The sequence below is a fragment of the Trematomus bernacchii genome, unplaced genomic scaffold (genome assembly GCF_902827165.1).
Source record: "Trematomus bernacchii unplaced genomic scaffold, fTreBer1.1, whole genome shotgun sequence".
NCBI classification, from domain to species: Eukaryota; Metazoa; Chordata; class Actinopteri; order Perciformes; family Nototheniidae; genus Trematomus; species Trematomus bernacchii.
In genome coordinates this window covers 258,758-269,000 of record NW_022987771.1, presented here as the reverse complement: position 1 = coordinate 269,000, position 10,243 = coordinate 258,758, and the positions used below count along the sequence as shown (strand labels likewise).

Here is a 10,243-nt window from a genome sequence, read left to right as displayed (position 1 = left end):
TACAAACATATATTATTCTTAAATGGGAGAATCTGCACTTTTACTTTTGGTACTTTTAGTATATTTTGATGCTAATACTTTTGTGCTTTTACTTGAGTAACAATTTGAATGCAGGACTTGTAACAGAGTATCCTAAACTCTGGTACTTCTACTTTTACTTAAGTACAAGATCTCAGTACTTCCATCCCACTTCTGAAATCAATTTATATAAAACATAATGCAGGGAAGTTGCCTTGTTTAAAACTAGAAAATAAACACTGTCCTTTTAATAAATTGACCTTTACAACAGCACCCTCATGTGCAGAATCATTTGGGGGTAAACAAACAGGAAGTAATTCGCCTTCTTGTCGACGTAAAGGCGCGGCTCTGCCAGTGACGTAATGACGTAGACAGGAAGATATTGGAAAGCTCCTTTTAAACTTTGCCCCTATCAGTCTGGTAATGTTTGTGCAGTTAAACTACTGACAATGCCTGTGCAGAGCCTGCCAGTCCGGGATGCGTCCATACATTTCCGTTTACTGCAGCAGTATCTGGTTCTTCTGAAGAATTACCCCATCCTTACTAAGTCTGTGACGAGGTCTGTAGCTCTGCTTATTCCCTGACTGTCACTGTTCTGCAGCCTCGTGCTTGTTTCAAGTTGTTTGCACAGTTTGACATTCAGAAAAAAATCAACGTGTTTTTGTATAGATTACTGTTTACTACATTGTAATATGTCGTAATATATCTGCAGAGGTACGGAGAAGTACTCAGATTAAATAAAAGTAGAAGTATCTGAGTGTAGGAATACTCTGTTACAAGTAAAGGTACCTGCATTTAAAATGTTACTCGAGTTAAAGTACAAAAGTATTAGCATGAAAATATACCTAAACTACAAAAGTGCTCATTATGCGGGTTGGTCCATTTCAGAATAATATATATTTGATGTTTTGATTATATGTTATTGATACATTAAAGTGGTATCAAAGCTGGTAAAGGTGCAGCCTATTTATTTAATATATTTGAATACTGTATAGGTAACTGGTGAATATAATCCAGGTGTCTTATTTAAGTGTTGATTATATTTCACACCATTAATGCAAATCTGCAAGGTAACTAAATGTAATAAATAAGTACCCTATTTAACTTTGAACTTTATTAGGGTAGAAGTCCAAAGTAGCAAAACATTTAAATAAATAAATACCTTTACTGTAAATGATTATATTTTATTGATGCATTAAAGTGTTGTCAAAGCTGATAAAGGTGCAGCTAGTTTGAATGACTTTGTATTCTGCAGGGTAGCGTGTGAATATACTCCAGGTGTAACTAAAGTCTTATTTAAGTGTTGATTATATTTCACATAATTGATCCAAATCTGTAAAGTAACTATCAGAATCAGAAATCATTTATTAGTCCCACAAAGGTACAAAATAAATGTAGTGGAGTAAAAGTACACTATTTACCTCTGAATTGTAGTGGAATTTAAGTATAATGTAGCATTGTACTTAAGTGCAGTACTTGAGTAAATGTACTTCGTTACTTCCCACCTCTGGTAATTTGTTAGCAGTTTTCAATGTGGTTGTTGACTTCAAAGTGTATCTCCTTTGTTTGCACTGACCACTGACTGCCCTCTGGTGTCATCACTCTGTAGCCAATCAGCTTCTGCCCTGAAAACCTCCCCTAGTTTTTGACACTGGTTTTATTGGATAATGATACTATGATAACTGTATCTGCTGCATATTAAAAGAGTTCTGTTGTGTGTTTTTGATATTTTTAGTGGCATCCTCTCAGCTTTAGGAAATCTTCTGTCTCAGATTTTGGAGGCAAGAAAAAAGAACAAGAGTGGAGCCCCGGTCGGTGAGATCGACCCGGCTGCAGCTGCTCGATATGCAACCTTTGGGTGAGACCTTATATGGAAACAAAATTGAGGGTTGATGTGCTAAATAACAGGAAAATACATGTAATGGTTTGTGATTGTGAGCTGAAATGCATCAACAATTGTGGGAAAATTACCTGTCCTCTATGTTCCTATGTATTTCAGGTTTTTTATCACAGGTCCAGTGAGCCATATCTTCTACCAGCTGATGGAGGTGTGGATGCCCGCAACAGACCCGCTCTGCATAGTCAAACGTCTGCTACTGGATCGGCTTATTTTTGCCCCTGGCTTTCTGCTGATTTTCTACTTTGTTATGAACATCCTGGAGGTAGGTCATCTCAGAAACTGTCCCCCTTACCATCAGATTAAAGGAGCTCTGTAGTGATTTGAGATTGCATTAAGTTGTGGGAACTACAAAATTGCTGCAGCAGAGGGAGCAATTGGTTTTAGTATGGTTGAAGGAGAAAAAAATTGAGGATACACTTCCTATCATGCAACATGAAAGCACATTTTCAATAACCCAGTTAGTCACAACAGTTTTTCTGTTCAAATTTGTTTGCATTATACAGGTTTAATAGAACTTCCTATTAAAGGTCTTTACAGTTTTAAAAATCTGAGCCCAGATTTAAAAAGCCCCTGAAATGACCTTCCTAGGTCCGCATCAAACCCGTCTTTTATTGAAAACCTGTGCTCCAGACTCATACAGAACTGACATTGAACCCACCTGTTCTTCTCTTTATAAACTTGATAAAACATGGCCAAACCGATCATTATCTCAGATAAAATAATATTTATATTTGAACAGATTTGTGAATACTTGATTCTGATTGTCAACTGCATTCTTCGGTCTGTTATTTCTATAGAGTAGACCTCTGCTGCAAAAAAGATAATTGCTATGCAAGCAGTTATTTTCCCCATTACTAATCTGATGTGTTCAAATGGCAGACTGCCCCTTTCAACATATGATTTAAACACTCATGCAATGCTTCAACCTACATTTTTACCACAGTATTTGGTCCAGTGTCTTCATGTTTATTGTGTAGTAAACACATGCTATATAGTTTTCATATAGACAAATGAAAAATAAATGAAACCAAATTACCGTCCCATCTTTTTTCCCAGGCGAAAGGATGGAGAGACTTTGAAAGCAAGATGAGAGGAAGTTACTGGACTGCCTTGAAAATGAACTGGAAAGTGTGGACTCCCTTTCAGTTCGTCAATATCAACTTTGTGCCTGTCGAGGTATGCCCTTCATTCATTGGCATCCTGTCATCAAACAAAAGATGAATCACTTGTAATGGTTTCCCCCTTCCCTTCCTGTGTCTGTTTTTGCTTTCAGTTCCGAGTGCTGTTTGCCAACATGGTCGCCTTATTTTGGTACGCCTACCTTGCATCTTTGAGGAAATAAAGCTTCCCGACCTAACCTCACTGAACCGGAAGCTGTGGCTTTAACATCGGGCTGTTCCCTCTACTACCTTTTGACCTGTTTCTAAAATGGACACTAATTCTCACATACAGTTATTTGGATAAACCTAAGAAACCTGTACAATGAATTTAAGCCTTTATAACATACTGCTTTGGTATGTTAGTACATTTGTAATGACAAAATAATACATGTAAGTGTTTTTTTTACAGAGCACTGCTTACAGAAATGTGATACTGTAGTGAACATTGATTATGATTTTGATCATAATGTCAATTTTAATCCAATGCTAAAGTGTGCCTTTCTGGTTACTTCGTATGGTTGTGGTCTGTACAGAGTGCAGCTCAACCCTGAGCTGAAGATTCAGCAAAGAACAGGAAATGAGAACAGACATGCAAGATTAAGATCTTTATTATTTTTTAACAGTGTACATTTGATGTAGTCAGATTTGAAGTGTCATAATAAAATTATAACATGAAGACGTGTTCATAACATATTTGTAAAGCCAAAACAAAGAAAGTTTTCTTTTTGGAATGATTTCTAATCGAGGAATGTATTAATGAGTGCAATTTAAATTTAAATAAATAAAATACAAGCTAAATGATCTTCATTTTAAGATGAAATAAAGGAATGTCCAGAAGTTTCTATTAACCGGAAGTGTCCTCAGCCTCCTCTCAGGCGCAGGTTCAGGAAGATGGTGCTATTCGCTCGGACGTTGTAGTCGGAGAGTTTCCCCTCGTTCATCTCTCTGCTCTCGTGGAGGAGCCTCTGCTGGCTCACCGGGACCCGCTCTCTCTCCTCCACCCTGCTCCTGAATTGGCTCACCGTCTCATCCGGTTTGATGTCATACGTGCTGCTCACCCCCTTCTCGTTTTTGAGGAACACCTGGATTATGGCCGGTGTGGTCACCAGCAGGGTCACCCTGGCCCCGGAGTGCAGGCCGTAGGACTCGAGGCTCGCAGAGTCGTCGTTGAGAGTTGTGCTGAAGCCGTTCACAAAGACCAGCCTCTGGGTCTCACATGCAATCCCTAGTGTCTGCTGGATGAGTATTTTCAGAGAGCTCACTGTGTCATGCGGGCGCACGCTCAGGACGTGGGAGCTCCCACCCAGCAGAGTGATGATTAGATCCATGATGAAAGTGGCCTGAAAGATGGGTAAATACATTCAGAGGTGTACTAAGATTGTGTACTCAATTTAAAGTAGAAGTACCAGAGGGTAGGAATACTCTTTTACAAGTAAAAGTCCTGCATTCAAAACATTACTCAAATAAAAGTACAAAGTATTAGCATAAAAATATACTAAAAGTACCAAAAATAAAAGTACATATTATGCAGATTGGCCTATTTCAGAAAAATACAAGTTACATGATTTGATTATATTTTATTAATACATTAAAGTGTTATCAAATCTGGTAAAGGTGCAGCCTATTAAATACATGTGAATACTGTAGGGTGACTGGTGAATTTAATCCAGGTGTAACTAAAGTCTTATTTAAGTGTTGATTATATTTCACACCATTAATGCAAATCTGCGAGGTAACTAAATGTATTAAATAAATGCAGTGGAGTAAAAGTACACTATTTACCTTTGAACTTTATTAGTACAAGTACCAAAACATCCCCAACAAGTCCCTCATTAAAAAAAAAAAAAAAGTACAGTGAATATGTTCTATACTTTACATCACTGAATACATTAATACAAATAAGTCCACTAGAAAAAACATATTTTGCCCCAGAGAATAAAGTATCACGATACATTTCATGACAGTGCTGATAAAGAAAACGTCGTACCTTGAGATAAATTTAGAAAAATCCTCCAGAAATCGTCGCTCTTCTTTAGACAGTGACAGGAATCGATGCTCGGAGCAGCTGACGCAGGCTTCTTTTCTCCTCTGTTTATATACAGTCTGCCCAGCTGATCGAGCCTGCCCCCTCGCTTAAGATTCGTTTTCCCTTCCATGCCTTCATCATTTTCGGTTTCTATTATCCCAAAATGACCTGCAGTGTTTTGGACATTGTAAAGTGCACGAGGGCGTAGTCCCGGACTTTTTCCTTGACGTGAAGTTTTTTCTGTAATTGAATAAACTGACGACTCATGACAAACTCAAAGTGACTCTTTAGTATTGTTATTTCATAGGTTTAAACCGGGGGTGTCCAAAGTACGGCCTGGGGGCAAAATGCGGCCCGCGGACCATTTTGAATCGGCCCTCAGCAAATTAAAAAAGTATAATGGAACATGGACAAGTGGTCTTATTTACACAGTAGTATTCATGTGTTAATAAGACCACTTTTCAAATAAATTCAGTCAATTAAAGTTGGAAACATTTTCTAACATATCTTATTTGATAAGAAAAAAGCCCTATGACTTATTTACATAACAAGCTTGAAATACACCCTTCCTATTTCTCCTTATTAGGCAATCTGAGGCTTCTGTTTGAAGGGATGAGCTGCTAACACTCACAAGCATCATTGACCTACATTTGATTGATTTTGCTGACTTATAACTGAATTAATGAGGCAATATACTAAATATACGAAGGTCTGGGCCACTCACTAGAGTCTAGACTCTAGTCTAGTCTGCTGCGAGGAGCGGACAGTGTGAGCTGGGTTCATTTCCTGCTTGCTGCGTGGAATCTGCGAGACAGCGAGACATCGCGAATGGACGCGGGAAGGGGGTGGTGCTGAGGGGGCTGCAGTACCCCCATCGGCGAGGCTCAACTAGCACCCGCACCCCCAAACGCGGCGCACCTACAGTGTAAGAGCGCCACAGTTTTGCCGCTGCGAGGCTCCACTAGCACCCCCCCAGCGTGTCACAGTTTCGCCGCTGAGAGAGTGTGTGTGTGGGAGGAGCTCCACGGATTGGTCCATTTGGGTATGGTCACGTCACTGTACCCAGGAAGAAAAAGAGAAATCTCCAACGAGGCGTTCTGGGGCAGCATAGACAGGTCTTTTCTGTGTTTGGACAACCTGTGTTATGAGGACATTGATAAGGAATGTTGCACAGGGCTTGTGATTTACATGGTGACAGTGATTGTCATGTGTCCTGTTTTTATTCAAGTGTTGTTTAACTTTGGTAATAAAAAATATTTTCTATCTTTTCGTTTTGTTTGTTTTAGGTTTACTGTGTGTGGCTAAAAATAGACTCTGACGTGTTATTTAGATTTTATCTGATGAAAGGATTCTCCCTTTCCTTTTAAAAACTAAACAGACCTGTCAACACATGATCTAATCTGTGAATCATCATGTGCCTTAAGGCTCTGATCACCTGAGCTTTACAGGGAGGGTGTGAGGCCTGAATTTTAAGTGGTGTAAAAAAACGTTTTAGTCTGTATTATTATTTAAGTTGTGGGAACTACACAATTGCAGCAGCAGAGGGAGCAATTGGTTTTAGTATGGATGAAGGAAAAAAATTGAGGATACACCTCCTGTCATGCAACATGAAAGCATATGTTCAATAACCCAGTTAGTCACAACAGTTTTTTTGTTAATAATTAATAATAATTTGTTTTTATTATACAGGTTTAATAGAACTTCCTATTAAAGGTCTTTACAGTTTTAAAAAGCCCCTGAAATTACCTTCCTAGATCCGGATCAAACCCGTCTTTTATTGAAAACCTGTGCTCCAGACTCATGCAGAACTGACATTGAACCCACCTGTTCTTCTCTTGCTAAATTGCATAAAACATGGCCAAACCGATCATTATCTCGGATAAAATAATATTTATATTTGAATAGATTTGTGAATACTTGATTCTGATTGTCAACTGCATTCTTCGGTCTGTTATTTCTATATAGCGGACCTCTGCTATGCAAAAAAGATCATTGCTATGCACGCAGTTCTTTTCCCCATTACTAATCTGATGTGTTCAAATGGCAGACTGCCCCTTTTCAACATATGGGGCGAAGCCTGCGAGCTAGTTCAGGCAGTCAACTCGAGCACTTATGCTGCATTCATACATAACGCCCCTTGCCACTCTACAACCAACCAAACAGAGTCTCCTTAATAAGCCGCTCTATTTAACCTGCCAGATATCTCTCCATGCATTGCTTGCTGCTGCTATTGCTGCAGCTACTTCCACGTCGCTGCTGCTTGCCTGCCCCACCACCACCACCACCCCAGCTTCCACCTGTATGCTCGGGGGGTTAGTTATTTAATCATCACTCATCGTGCTATGTATATCTGTGGAGTGATGAGGCCCGAGCCTAGACGCCAAACTCAACTCTATGCTGCTTCGAATAAACATGTTAAAGAAACACGTGAGTTGTCTGACTGAAATGATCAAAACACTCATGCAATGCTTCATCCTACATTTTGACCACAGTATTTGTTCCAGTGTCTTCATGTTAATTGTATAGTAAACAAATGCTATATCGTTTTCATATACAAATGAAGAACATATCAAACTAAATGACCATACCATCTTTTTTCCAGGCAAAAGGATGGAGAGACTTTGAAAGCAAGATGAGAGGAAGTTACTGGACTGCCTTGAAAATGAACTGGAAAGTGTGGACTCCCTTTCAGTTTGTCAATATCAACTTTGTGCCTGTCGAGGTATGCCCTTCATTCATTGGCATCCTGTCATCAAACAAAAGATGAATCACTTGTAATGGTTTCCCCCTTCCCTTCCTGTGTCTGTTTTTGCTTTCAGTTCCGAGTGCTGTTTGTCAACATGGTCGCCTTATTTTGGTACGCCTACCTTGCATCTGTGAGGAAATAAAGCTTCCCGACCTAACCTCACTGAACCGGAAGCTGTGGCTTTAACATCGGGCTGTGTCCTCTACTACCTTTTTACCTGTTTCTAAGATGGACACTAATTCTCACATACAGTTATTTGGATAAACCTAAGAAACCTGTACAATGAGTTTAAGCCTTTATAACATACTGCTTTGGTATGTTAGTACATTTGTAATGACAAAATAATACATGTAAGTGTTTTTTTTACAGAGCACTGCTTACAGAAATGTGATACTGTAGTGAACATTGATTATGATTTTGATCATAATGTCAATTTTAATCCAATGCTAAAGTGTGCCTTTCTGGTTACTTCGTATGGTTGTGGTCTGTACAGAGTGCAGCTCAACCCTGAGCTGAAGATTCAGCAAAGAACAGGAAATGAGAACAGACATGCAAGATTAAGATCTTTATTATTTTTTAACAGTGTACATTTGATGTAGTCAGATTTGAAGTGTCATAATAAAACTATAACATGAAGACGTGTTTATAACATATTTGTAAAGCCAAAACAAAGAAAGTTTTCTTTTTGGAATGATTTCTAATCAAGGAATGTATTAATGAGTGCAATTTAAATTTAAATAAATAAAATACAAGCTAAATGATCTTCATTTTAAGATGAAATAAAGGAATGTCCAGAAGTTTCTTTTAACTGGAAGTGTCCTCAGCCTCCTCTCAGGCGCAGGGTCTGGAAGATGGTGCTATTCGCTCGGACGTTGTAGTTGGAGAGTTTCCCCTCGTTCATCTCTTTGCCCTCGTGGATGAGCCTCTGCTGGCTCACCGCGACCCCCTCTCTGGCCTCCACCCTGCTCTTGAAGTGGCTCACCGTCTCATCCGGTTTGATGTCATACGTGGTGTTTACCCCCTTATCGTTTTGGAAGAACACCTGGATTGGGGCCGGCGGAGCCGGCGGGGTCACCGGGGTCACCAGCAGGGACAGCCTGGCCCCGGAGCGCAGGCTGTAGGACTCGAGGGTCGCAGAGTCGTTGTTGAGAGTTGTGCTAGAGCCGTTCACAAAGACCAGCTTCTGGGTCTCACATGAAAACCCTAGTTTCTGCTGGATGAGTTTTTTCAGAGAGCCCACTGTGTCCTGCGGGTGCACCCTCAGGGTGTGGGAGCTCCCATTCAGCAGACTGATAGTTAGATCCATGATGAAAGTGGCCTGTAAAGATAGGTAAATACATTCAGAGGTGTATTCAATTTAAAGTAGAAGTACCAGAGTGTAGGAATACTTGTTTACAAGTAAAAGTCCTGCTCAAATTAAAGTACAAAGTATTAGCATAAAAATATACTGAAAGTGCCAAAAGTAAAAGTACATATTATGCAGATTAGCCTATTTCAGAAAAATATAAGTTACATGATTTGATTATATTTTATTGATACATTAAAGTGTTTTCAAAGCTGGTAAAGGTGCAGCCTATTAAATAAATGGTGAATTTAATCCAGGTGTAACTAAAGTCTTATTTAAGTGTTGATTATATTTCCCACCATTAATGCAAATCTGCGAGGTAACTAAATGTAATAAATGTACACTATTTACCTTTAAACTTTATAAGTACAAAGTAGCAAAACATATAAATAAATAACTACAAGTCCCTCATTAAAAATAAAGAAAAAAGTACAGTGAATATATTCTATACTTTACATCACTGAATACATTACAGTGCTGATAAAGAAAACTTCGTACCTTGAGATAAATTTAGAAAAATCCTCCAGAAATCGTCGCTCTTCTTGTGACAGGAATCGATGATCCGGAGCAGCTGACGCAGGCTTCTTCTCTCCTCTGTTTATATACAGTTTGCCCAGCTGATCGAGCCCGCCCCCTGGTTTAATATTCGTTTTCCCTTCCATGCCTTCATCATTTTCGGTTTCTATTCTCCAAAAATGACCTGCAAGTGATTGGATCAGAGCCTTAAGGCACGTTTATGATTCACAGATTATATCATGCACCGACAGGTCTAGTTTTTAAAAGGAAAGGGAAAATCCTTTCATCAGATAAAATAATAAATAAATAACACGTCAGAGTCTATTTTTAGCCACACACAGTAAACCTAAAATAAACAAAACAAAAAGATAGAAAATATTTTTTAACACCAAAGTTAAACAACACTTGAATAAAAACAGGACACATGACAATCACTGTCACAATGTAAGTCACAAGCCCTGTGCAACATTCCTTATGAATTCCTCATAACACAGGTTGTCAAAACACTGCTGACTCACCATTTTGCTAACAT

General features: G+C 39.0%; 3 protein-coding genes across 4 annotated transcripts; 1 reads left to right on the top strand and 2 right to left on the bottom strand.

Annotated features, from left to right (window-relative positions):
• Window positions 1-218: 218 nt before the first annotated feature.
• LOC117496810 (peroxisomal membrane protein 2-like) lies at window positions 219-8,486 on the top strand. Of its 2 annotated transcripts, none has more exons than XM_034148583.1 (5): window positions 219-577; window positions 1,754-1,876; window positions 2,018-2,180; window positions 7,707-7,826; window positions 7,924-8,486. In XM_034148583.1, the coding sequence occupies exons 1-5, from the start codon at window positions 468-470 to the stop codon at window positions 7,990-7,992; spliced, it is 585 nt and encodes a 194-aa protein (XP_034004474.1). In that variant the 5' UTR covers window positions 219-467; the 3' UTR covers window positions 7,993-8,486. The 2 variants fall into 2 exon arrangements, with proteins under 2 accessions (XP_034004474.1, XP_034004473.1); XM_034148582.1 differs by lacking the exons at window positions 7,707-7,826; window positions 7,924-8,486 and adding exons at window positions 2,975-3,094; window positions 3,192-3,751 and having other exon boundaries at window positions 381-577.
• Window positions 3,669-5,240, bottom strand: LOC117496813 (polyubiquitin-B-like). The gene is made up of 2 exons (XM_034148587.1): window positions 5,066-5,240; window positions 3,669-4,418 (listed from the first exon to the last, which is right to left on the bottom strand). Exon 2 carries the CDS (start codon window positions 4,404-4,406, stop codon window positions 3,939-3,941), a length of 468 nt encoding a protein of 155 aa, XP_034004478.1. The 5' UTR covers window positions 4,407-4,418; window positions 5,066-5,240; the 3' UTR covers window positions 3,669-3,938.
• Window positions 8,403-9,798, bottom strand: LOC117496812 (polyubiquitin-B-like). The gene is made up of 2 exons (XM_034148586.1): window positions 9,694-9,798; window positions 8,403-9,168 (listed from the first exon to the last, which is right to left on the bottom strand). The coding sequence occupies exon 2, from the start codon at window positions 9,154-9,156 to the stop codon at window positions 8,671-8,673; it is 486 nt and encodes a 161-aa protein (XP_034004477.1). The 5' UTR covers window positions 9,157-9,168; window positions 9,694-9,798; the 3' UTR covers window positions 8,403-8,670.
• Between the last annotated feature and the right edge of the window lie 445 nt (window positions 9,799-10,243).

Excerpts from the sequence above, each read along its gene's own strand:
- LOC117496810 (XM_034148583.1), top strand. The coding sequence starts at position 468 with ATGCCTGTGCAGAGCCTGCCAGTCCGGGATGCGTCCATACATTTCCGT. Across the intron at positions 578-1,753 it reads CTTACTAAGTCTGTGACGAG|TGGCATCCTCTCAGCTTTAG; the intron begins GTCTGTAGCTCT and ends TGATATTTTTAG. Across the intron at positions 7,827-7,923 it reads TCAACTTTGTGCCTGTCGAG|TTCCGAGTGCTGTTTGTCAA; the intron begins GTATGCCCTTCA and ends TTTTGCTTTCAG.
- LOC117496813 (XM_034148587.1), bottom strand. The coding sequence starts at position 4,406 with ATGGATCTAATCATCACTCTGCTGGGTGGGAGCTCCCACGTCCTGAGC.
- LOC117496812 (XM_034148586.1), bottom strand. The coding sequence starts at position 9,156 with ATGGATCTAACTATCAGTCTGCTGAATGGGAGCTCCCACACCCTGAGG.